The sequence below is a fragment of the Populus alba genome, chromosome 4, assembly GCF_005239225.2.
Source record: "Populus alba chromosome 4, ASM523922v2, whole genome shotgun sequence".
NCBI lineage: Eukaryota > Viridiplantae > Streptophyta > Magnoliopsida > Malpighiales > Salicaceae > Populus > Populus alba.
In genome coordinates, this window is record NC_133287.1 from 18,736,615 (window position 1) to 18,747,450 (window position 10,836).

At 37.8% G+C, this 10,836-nt stretch overlaps 1 protein-coding gene across 3 annotated transcripts; it reads right to left on the reverse strand.

Moving 5' to 3' along the window:
• Nucleotides 1-99: 99 nt before the first annotated feature.
• On the reverse strand, nucleotides 100-6,315 carry LOC118040418 (serine/threonine-protein kinase STY46). 3 transcript variants are annotated; one of them, XM_035047344.2, is made up of 16 exons: nucleotides 5,987-6,313; nucleotides 5,549-5,663; nucleotides 4,935-5,014; nucleotides 4,690-4,809; nucleotides 4,258-4,312; nucleotides 3,917-4,027; nucleotides 3,760-3,810; nucleotides 2,859-2,992; nucleotides 2,670-2,777; nucleotides 2,496-2,569; nucleotides 2,209-2,384; nucleotides 1,906-2,001; nucleotides 1,527-1,607; nucleotides 1,383-1,436; nucleotides 1,150-1,284; nucleotides 100-1,047 (listed from the first exon to the last, which is right to left on the reverse strand). In XM_035047344.2, exons 1-16 carry the CDS (start codon nucleotides 6,109-6,111, stop codon nucleotides 973-975), a joined length of 1,590 nt encoding a protein of 529 aa, XP_034903235.1. In that variant the 5' UTR covers nucleotides 6,112-6,313; the 3' UTR covers nucleotides 100-972. The 3 variants fall into 3 exon arrangements, with proteins under 3 accessions (XP_034903235.1, XP_073264561.1, XP_073264562.1); XM_073408460.1 differs by having other exon boundaries at nucleotides 100-1,044; nucleotides 5,987-6,312; XM_073408461.1 differs by lacking the exon at nucleotides 1,527-1,607 and having other exon boundaries at nucleotides 5,987-6,315.
• Nucleotides 6,316-10,836: the final 4,521 nt, after the last annotated feature.

A 10,836-nucleotide genomic window follows, 5' to 3' on the forward strand; every position in this document is an offset into this window, starting at 1 on the left:
TGATGTGGTGTTGGTTCCATGGCACGAGCGAGGTTGTTTATCTTTTGGTGACACCACACTTGCGTGTCCATAGTTAGAAGTTAGAACTGGAACTTACAAAAACTGGGAGGTACGGAGGTTTGGAGGAGCTTGAACGTTGAAAGGGTTTTTTTTTTTTTGTGTGTACTGTCAACTGTGAAGGCTGGAGTTATTGTGGGCTTTTTGAAAAGATTGTAATGGATCGGATTTTACTAAAAGGCTCAATCACGATTAGAAACATAAGGCCCAACCAAATTGTAAATTTGGGTCTTTCGATCTAATTATCCAATCACTAATAAAGTATAAATGGAATCAAAAGCTTTAAAATAAATATTTCAATAGAAAAAAGAAAAGAAGAAATATCTAGAAATATTGGAAGATATTCGAATTATTTTCTCAAATCATATAAATTACACAATCATTTGTCATTCTAAATCAACAAAATTATTTTCTTTTAATTACAAAGAAGATATTCGAATTTAAAATCTCTGAAAATAAAAAATGACACTTTTCACCAATCTTGTTTTCAAGATGGTGGCATTTTCCCTCCTATTTAAAATTCCAACACCAAAAAGAAAGAAAGAAAAACACTCTTTGACTCAACGCAACACAAGGGAACATCAACAGTAAAAGCAGAAATAAGCTCTCTATTATAACACGTTCCAGGTTACAGCCACCGAGATCAAAAGTCTATTTTACAAACAAAACCCCATTTTCTCCCCCTCCTTTTCTTTTCTCTTTCCCCAAGTTTTTGAAACGAGGAGCTGCTAGAGTTACATGATTGTCGCGCAGACATTGATATCTCATTTGAAAGGCGCGCCAAAAGATTGCAACTCTCTACAGCTTAAGTATATAGGTAAGATAATAGTGTACAGTAATGGTAATGAGAAGGATGGAAAATGGCTGGTTCGATTAGCTTGTTGTTCAGGTTATGAGCATCCGCAAGACTTCCCTTTACTTCCTCCTGAGCACAGATAGAAATCGGCCAGACGATTTCTCCTTGCGCCATTCACCATAATCCCCAACCTGCTATAATAACTTGCAAGTCTTATTGCTTGTGATGAACATGTACAGAAACATATATGATCTATAAAGCCATTTGTAGCAGAAACCTGCAGAATTTCTAAGTACCTCTTTTGCTATTTGTTGCAGGATCTCTATAATCTCCGAGAAGTCAGGCCTTAGAGCTGGATCCTGTTGCCAGCATTTTTCTAGCAGTTCGGCAAGCTTTGGTTGAGTATTCTTGGGTATGGTAGGCCGTAGACCCTGAAACCACGTGAATGAAAACCACCACACAAATTCTTATAATCACGGACTCATCATATGAAATAGGGCAAAAAATGCTTGTTGAAAAGGATTTTTACCTTTTGAACCACTCCAACAGCTGCTTGTAAAGGGGTTAAGTATTCATATGGAATCTGGGAAACAAAATATGCAAACATGATCAATTTGCAAGATCAGAAACTTACTGAAAAGAGGGGATATTATACCAAAATGACCAGCAGTACCTTTCCAGTTAACAACTCCCATAACACGATCCCAAAACTAAATACGTCAGCCTTGTGGTCATACGTCTTGTGCTCAATGACCTTCAATGCAAGATAAAAGTTGTAAGAAAATGGCGAGATGAACCATTTAGAAGATTCATGGTGGTTCCCACCAGCACAACTAATGATGCATCCAAGTTTCAACAAGAATCATGGGGGAGGGGAGGGTAAAGCTATGGATTAATTAACAATGGTAAACAAGTGATCTCTCTCAGTGACAGCAAGAAGCAAATTAAACACTAAGATTAATGTCAAGATAGTTTGCACACTAGTACTGGGGAGGATATTGGTAAAGCTGGGAACACTTTCAGAATAAGGTGCAATGAAAACAAAGGTGCACCTCAGGAGCCATCCATCTATAGGTCCCAGTTTCCGCAGTCATAATTCCAGTCTGAGCTTTCACTCTGGCAACACCAAAATCAGCAACCTTGACTACCTGCAATGAAATGAACAGGTGTTTCTTATAGATACACATACGGTACAAAGCTTCAGTTGAATTTGATTTATCTTCCTCAGTGATCATGATGAGAGTCGAAGACGTGGAGGAGGATGAAAAAGACTAGGTAAAAAACATCACTGAAACTAATCGAATAGTAAACAAAGCACTTGCTGAAAAAATTAAATATGGTAAGAAGAATCTTACTTCATTTTCATCCATGAGAAGATTTGCAGCCTTCAAATCCCTATGGATTATATTATTTTGGTGCAAGTAATCCATTCCTTTAGAAACATCTATTGCTACTTTAAGTAAATTTGGCAGCTTAAAAACACCCCTCTGCTTGTGTAGGTAGTCATAGACACTTCCTCCGTACATGAATTCTATTTACCAAGAAAAGAAAATAAGATACAAAATGTTGAATGGGAGATGAAAAATTTAAGGGAAAAAAATAAATAAGCATAACAAATGTTTCAAAACTCAGTGGCATTTACCTGTTACAATGCACAAACTTGGAGGCTTGGTGCATGCACCGATAAATTGCACGACATTCTTATGCCGAACTTTCCTACAAGTTCAAAGAATATGTAAAAACAAGGAAAAAACCAAACCCAAGAAACAGCCTAGAGTTTTAGAAAAACTAGGTATCTGAAGACGTTGTGTCAGACCTCATTATGTATACTTCTTGGGCGAATTCTTTCTGCAAGTCTGAATTTACTCGCTCAGGCTTGAGAATTTTGATAGCCACTTCCTGACTACAGTATGTACCTTTGTACCTAAGCAAATAGGATGAAACAGTTGAATAAGAAACCAAACATCAACAGAAGTTGTATATATCTAAAAGACAGTTAACTTACAGATCACCATATGATCCAGAGGCAACTTTGTTCTCAAACTTCAAATATTTAGGATCAATTTCCCACACATCAGTCCCGTCATTGGGTATTGCAACATGATTAGTATCGTATTTGATCCTAAATTGCTCTTGATCCTGCAAACACATTCAAAGTAAATTGGAATGCATATCGAAACAAGACATAATGAATGAAACCGCACAAGGAAAAACATGAATAGGTTCTAGTCAATTCATGCGGTGAAGAGATTATGGCATAAACTAGACATTATCAATTATCTTATTGCATTGGAAAGCTAAAGAATAAGCAGAAGAAAAATCTGAGAACTTCAAAATGGTTCCCATTAGCAACCTATGGTGAATTATTCCTGAAGTAAATTCAGTTACATGTGTTCTACCATATTCAAAACATTGCTAGTAGCGTTATGCCTGTCATATACAAGGCATATCATCTAATTTGAGGAGGTTGCTCGTGGAAGAAATAGATGAAACAATTTTAAAATGATGAAGATAAAAAATACATGTCAACAAAACAAGGTTCCTAACAGGCAACTTAACCATCGGGATAAATTCTTATTCAATACATGGCCATTTCCAGTACTATAAGAGTTGCTAATTGGGAATTCCTGAATTTAACTCCTTCTTTCGTTTTCTTATCCCTAATTAACTTGTGACTAAGTTTTATTTCTACCTACAGCAGCCCCTCCTCAACCCCATAAAATAACCAAATGGTAAATAGATCTGAAACTGGATGAAGGAAATTACATCAAATATTTGAAAGCAATTTATAAAACTTCCTTTACCAAACAGTGAGCATTGTGAGTGAGAGAAACCCAGATTTATTATAAGCTGCAAACTCCATAAGAAGACACTTGCGATCACTACAAATTAAATCAGAGAATTACGTCAATCTTGTAAACTTCGTTTACCAACGCTTCTCTGAGCTGCTCCGTTTCCTGAAAATTATGAACAGTCTGTTAATCGATCAAGTTCGTTGTGTGTTTCAAATATTTTCCTGATTAATGGAAGCCTTATGTAACAAAAGGTGTGTTTGGCAAGTACCTCATATGGCCAACCATCAACAACAAATACATCTAAGGAGTAGCCATCAACTGTCGAAAATGCGTGTGCTTCTTGGATGTTCAACCCAATGTCAGCAAGTAAGGAAGTCAGCTGTAAATTCACAAAACATCAATGACCTCATAAAATGCATGCTACCTGCTGGTGGAATATAGCTCAAAACGAATCCTAAAATTTGTTTGCACTTCTTCCAAATTGAATACCAAAACAGCCTCCAAATTGCAAGAAGCAGCAGAATAAACGAAGATTTTCCCCAGCAAATTGAAACAATGATTGAGAAATAAAATGAGCTTGGCTTACTTCAATAAGCACGCTTATCTTACCTGACTCAGGAGTTTTGGCTTGTCATCAGTTGAAAAAGTAATTTCATGCGTGGGCCTACATCATTGCCAATAAGAAAAATAGTGTAAACTTCACCATCCAAATCTAGTAAATCATGTATATGAATATTTGCATGCATGTATATATGTTTAGAAAAGTGCATAATCAATGGCATGCTCAATCAGATTGAGCGCCATTTCAAATATAGGATCTCATATACAAAGAGAGCCCATTACTCTACCATATTCAAGGATTAAAAACTCATCTGAATTCTGATTTTTACTCAAGTCTGTCGATTAAAGACAATGATTAATATAAAAATGATCTTTGTTAAAACTTTTCAAAATAAAAGGTGAAAGGGCAAAAACACCAGATAGATCCTTATTGGAATCAAGTTAACTCTACCGCAATAGCTTTTTGAGTGAGAGAATTACCTGAAGAACTTTGAATCAGCACACACAGAATTATAACCATCTTGATCATCAAATTTATTTGCTTCAAGTGCCAGTGCTTCAAGATTAGGTGATGAACCGAAGGCTGGCGGTGGATGCATGCTGACAATTGAAAACAAGATAAAAATTTAAGCAATATTAATGAAACTTATTGATTGGAGTCGTCAAAATCACAATATGCATGGATTAAGAGGATTCTAGAACGGATAATGATCTCAACAGCATACTTCTTTCTTTGAGCTGCTTCTTTACTAGGAGAGTCTTGAAGGCTAGAGTCAGCAAAATTGTCATCAGAAGTAGGATGAACCTGCATGTGGGAGATGCAGTTGATTGCACTTGATAAATTAAAAAGTTTACAAGACTCAATGCAAGAAAAGAAAGCAAATGCAAACGAGGTTTGTAATCCCCATTTGACAGAAATTCAGCTGCGTTTATTGAACTCAAACAGATCAAACCAGCCTCATCACAGTGTGAAATGCAGCACTGATCATTCGAAGACATGTTTACAGAAGATTCCTTTCGTAGCTAGTAACTAAACCAGTATTATACTCGTATATTTATAGTTATATCACATTTACTTCTACATCAACAATGTGGAACGAAAAATCAATTTTGATGAACTGAAAAACACAAAACTTCGAACTCCAAATTCTCCACAAAAGATAGGATCCTTCAAAACCTAAAAACACCCGAAAACTTGTATCATGAACAAATCCTCGCGTAGTCTTAAAATCTACAGCCTAATCAATCGCAAATTCTATTCATAATCAAATCTTCAAAAATTAATATCAAGAAGCATCGGTAATATAAAAGACATAACAAATCAATAAATATACGTTACCTGAACAAGGCGAATTTCAATCGCCGGTCGATTAGCAGGATCGTGAGCCAAACGCAGCAATCTCTTATGCGTTAACACATCTTCTGCTCTCTCCACATTCACATCTAACGCATATCTACACCACAAAAGGTACCAAAATCAGAATTATCCTCCAAAAGATAAAAATAAAAAGACAAAGAAAAAACTAATAATTCAAATTAAAAAAAAAAACTCAAAAATTTTCATTTCCGTACGTAACGAAGAGGCAACACCAAGTCACATACATACACATATATCGTATAGATCCACGTACACGTGCGGGAACTTACACACACACAAAATTTTCATTTCCGTACGTAACGAAGGGGCAACACCAAGTCACCTACATACACATATATCGTATAGATACACGTACATGTGCGGAAACAAACACACACACACACGCGCACGCACACGTACCTGGTAGGGAGGCTATTGAAGTGAGTCCAGAGTTGATCATCAAAACCAGGTAGATTAGCTTCTTCGTGATTAGATTCCTTAAGATGACGAAGAATCTCATTATAAACCTCATGTTTCTGCTGCATCCTTTGTTGTTGTTGCCTTCCTTGTAACACCGAATCAGACAATGTCGTGTTCGTGTTCTCATTCACTCTGCTGCCTCAGCTCTCATCACTACCAAAAAAAAAACAATAAATAAAGCAAAATGCAGAGAGAGAAGTTGCGAATTTTATTTATTTATTTCGCTTCTAACGTTAAGGAAAAAGGGAGGTAGGTTAAGAGGAGATTAAGGGGAGGGTTAAGAGAGGATTAAGGTTTAATTAATTTAATATTATAGTTGGTGCCGAAGAGAGAGAGGCTGCCTTGTGATCTTTTTTTGGTTTTTGGTGTAAATTCGTACCCTCGCTCGTTATCCTCCCCTAAATAAAATATTAGCGGAAACAGTTATATGCTGTGTGTACATTACATGAACTTCCATGCATCTTTACAACGTTTTTTTTGGTTTTGTTTTTTCAATCCATCCTTTTGACTTGGAACCATTTCGTTTGCCATGAAACACGAGGAACATGGACCAAGGAGAAAGCTAAGAAGTTGCTGGTAAGTAATGAGATTCATGGGAGAGGTGTGGATTTTGGACCAGCAGTTGGATGAAGTTACTTAAAAGCACTATTCTTTCCTCTGTGGATGCTAGCTTGTAACTGTTGGTGGGAGAAACCATTGGTGGTGGCTTTGAAACACTCAGAGGGGATAAAACACGAAGTTTTATTTCAAGAACAAAAAGTTTACAAATACAACAAAAGCTTACAATACACACCCTCTCTTTCTCTCTAGTGTTTCTCTCTATTCTCTCCACACAAAATAACATAAGTTGAGCACTCTATTTATACACGAATTCAAAACAAGAAAATTCAACCTTCAAGTGTGAAGGCGGCTGGCGGCAGCAGGTGTGGAGGCGGCTGGCGGCTGCGGCTGGTGGCAGCTGGTGGCTGCAAGTGGTGGTGGGTGGTTGCCTTCCTTGACCTTCTAGATATTGAGTTTAATATTCAACAAATCTCTCCTTTAAACTCAATCGAGGGATGTCATGCCAAGCATGAACTTTAATATGATAAATACTTCTCCTTTCAATGGCTTTGTGAAAATGTCTGCAACTTGATCATTTGTTTTGCAAGATATTAGTTGGACTTCTTCATTCTTCACATGTTCCTGGATAAAGTGATGACGTGTATCAATGTGTTTGCTCCTTTCATGATATACTGGGTTCTTTGCCAATGTGATTGCTGATCGATTGTCAATATAAATCTCTGTAGGATTTTCTTGAGGAAATCCCAGAAACTTCAGCATATTCCTTAACCATATTGAATGGCATACGACTGAGTTGGCAGCAACATATTCAGCTTCACAGCTTGATAACGTTACAATCGATTGCTTCTTGGATGGCCATGTGAAAGATGTGTCTCCCATGAAAAAGACAAACCCTATTGTGCTTTTCCTTTCATCCAAATCTCAACCCCAATCACTATCCAAGTAGCCTACAAGATTAAAGTCTTTACTTGAGGTATAAAACATACCTTCATTCATTGTGCCTTTGATGTAGCGAAGAATTCTCTTGACTGTATTCAAGTGAGACTGGTCTAGTGTCTCCATGTATCTGCTGATGAGTCCGACTCCGTAGAGTATATCCGGTCTGGTACATGTCAAGTACATTAAGCTTCCTACTAAGCTTTTGAAGTAAGTTGGATCAACATTTCCAACCTTACTTTTCCTCCATTCCACTCCATTCTCAACTAGAGTTGATACCGGATTGCAGCTTTCCATCTTGAACCTTTCAAGAATATCTTTGGCGTAACCGCTTTGGGATACAAAAATCCCTTCTTCTTTCTGCGTTACTTCTAAGCCAAGAAAATATGACATTAGACCAATGTCAGTCATCTCAAACTCCTGTACCATGCTTTGTTTGAAGTCTTCAAACATGGTGGGGTTGTTGCCGGTAAATATCAAGTCATCAACATATAGGCACGCAAATAATATACTGCCATATGCTTCTTTCTTCACATATATTGCGTGTTTATATGGACATTTTTCAAATCCATTATCTTGAAAATACCTGTCAATTCTGGTATTCCAAGCACGCGGAGCTTGTTTCAAACCATAGAGAGCTTTCTTCAACTTGTATACTTTGCCTTCATTTTCAGCTTTAATGTATCCAAGTGGTTGTTCAACATAGATCTCTTCTTCTAGGAAGCCATTCAGAAATGCTGACTTCACATCGAGTTGATAGATCTTCCATCTATGTTGTGCAACTAGTGAGATCATCAGTCGATTGTCTCTAGTCGGGCTACTGGAGCAAATACTTCTCCATATTCAATGCCTTCTCTCTGTTTGTAGCTTTTAGCCACTAATCTGGCTTTGTATCTTTGCACTTCTCCTTTTGTGTTCTTCTTCGTCTTGTAGACCTATTTGACACCTATTGCTTTCTTGTTTTCTGGTAGATAAGTCAGCTTCCAGGTATCATTCTTCTCAATGGCATGTATTTCTTCATCCATTGCCTTAATCCATTTCTCTTCTATGACAGCTTCATTGAAGCTTAATGGGTCACTATCTGCAAAGAAACAAAACAAAGTTGTATCTTCCATGACTTGAGTGGCATCGTACATCTCTTCAAGATTTCTCATATTTCTTGGTCCTTCTGATGAGGATGCTGATGGTGGTGTTGATGATGATGATGATGATTCTAGTGTGTTCCTCCTGTTGAATACAGGTAGTCTGTGTATTGGACTTTGTGGTTCAACTGCTGGCACAATTGGTTCCTCTACAAGTACTGTTGGTACTTCCTCACCTTCAAGGATCAAATCAGTGTTGATCCATTTGACTGCTTCTTGATCATCATTCCATTCCCAAGATTTATCTTCTTCAAAGATAACATCTCTACTCATAATTGCCTTCTTCGTGATGGGATTATATAGCTTGTATCCCATCCTTTTTTCACCATATCCGACAAAGATGCATTTCTCGCTTTTATCATCGAGTTTGGTCCTTCTTACATCTGGGATCTTTACATATGCCACACAACCAAAGACTCGTAGATGAGTAACACTTGGTTTGTGACTGCTCCATGCTTCTTCTGGAATGACACCTTGCAAACTTTTGGTTGGGCAGCGATTCAGTAGATACACTACACATGATACAACTTCAGCCTAGTATTGCTTGGGCAACTTCTTTGCTTTGAGCAGACTTCTTGCTATGTCAAGAATCGTACAATTCTTCCTCTCAGCTACACCATTCAGCTGTGGTGTATAAGCTGGTGTTGTCTGATGTCTGATGCCTTGTTGTGTATAAAAGGCTTCAAAGTCATTTGCTGTATATTCTCCACCTTGATCAGATCTCACGGTTCTGATCATGTAGCCACTTTGCTTCTCCACAATTGCTTTAAAATCTTTAAAACAATTGAACACTTCTGACTTTCTCTTCAGAAAGTATATCCACATCTTTCTGCTAAAATCATCAATAAAAGTGAGGAAGTACCTATTTTGTCCAGTAGATATAGGCATTATTGGACCACACACATCTGTGTGCACAAACTCCAATGGCCTCTTTGCTTTCCAGTTGACTTCTTTGGCAAAACTGGATCTGTGATGTTTGCTGAGGACACAACTCTCATAGACTTCATCTGGATGATCAATGTGAGGCAAACCTTTAACCATCTTCTTGCTTGCTAGCATCTTCAGACTTGTGAAATTCAGATGTCCAAGCCTCAGGTGCCAAAGCTATTCTTCACTATTGGTGATGGCACTCAAACACCTTGCTGTATCATACTGGATGTTCAAAGGAAACATCCTATTCTTGGACATTTTGACATAGGCAATTAATCTCCCATTGTTGTCTCTAATTGTCAGATGACAATTCTTTGAGTAAAAAGTATAACCTCTCTCCATAAGTTGACCTAAGCTGATTAGGTTCTGCTTTTATGGCTGGGACATAATAAACATCGGCGATGTAGCTGTGATCGTCGTTCTTCAACTTGATTGGGATGTTGCCTTTACCTTTGAATGGAACCTTTGAGGTATCTCCAAAAGTAACTAGACCTTGTTTGGTCTCATCTAGATCACCAAATAACTCTCGGTGGCCGCACATGTGATTGCTGGCTATAGTATCTAGATACCATATATTCTCCTGTTTCTCATCAAGTCCTTGTTGGACAAGCAATGCAGCTGCTTCTCTGTCATCCTTCTCTGCAAAGTTGGCTTGCTCATGTATCTCTAACGGAGCTTTCCTTCGGCATTCAGTGCTATAGTGCCCAAATTGATTGCAACTATAACATTGGATATTCCTCTTGTCACGGTTATTGTAACCGCCTCCTCTTCCTCTAGGAGTGAATGCCTGTTGTCCTCGACCTCCTCTGGTGGTGTTTCTACCACCTCTTCCTCTAAAGCTTGTATTCCAAGATCCTCTTCCTTGGAATCTTTGAAATCCTCCTCTAGATTGTTGACTTCCTGTTTGAGTGGTATATCCACTTGTTGAAGTCTCCCCTTGCTCATATCTTTCCTTGAGAGACAACTTTGCTTGTAAGGCATGCTCAATGGCCTTATCTCCATTTCTATTTACTATCTTTTGCTCATGAGCTTGCAAAGAACTCATAAGCTCATCAACTGTCAAATTGTCCACTTCTTTGGACTCTTCAATGACGACAACAACAAAATCAAATTTTGGATCTAGGGATCTCAAAATTTTCTCAGTAATTCAAGAATCGATGATGGCTTCTCCATTTCTTCTCATCTGATTGACTATCACCATAATTCTTGTGTGATAGTCAG

What these genes read in the sequence shown, in the direction of transcription:
- LOC118040418 (XM_035047344.2), bottom strand. Translation starts at nt 6,111, where the DNA reads ATGCAGCAGAAACATGAGGTTTATAATGAGATTCTTCGTCATCTTAAG. An exon ending in TTGAAATTCGCCTTGTTCAG is followed by an intron (nt 5,015 to 5,548) that starts GTAACGTATATT and finishes TCCCACATGCAG; the next exon opens with GTTCATCCTACTTCTGATGA. An exon ending in GAAGCAGCTCAAAGAAAGAA is followed by an intron (nt 4,810 to 4,934) that starts GTATGCTGTTGA and finishes TTCAATTGTCAG; the next exon opens with CATGCATCCACCGCCAGCCT.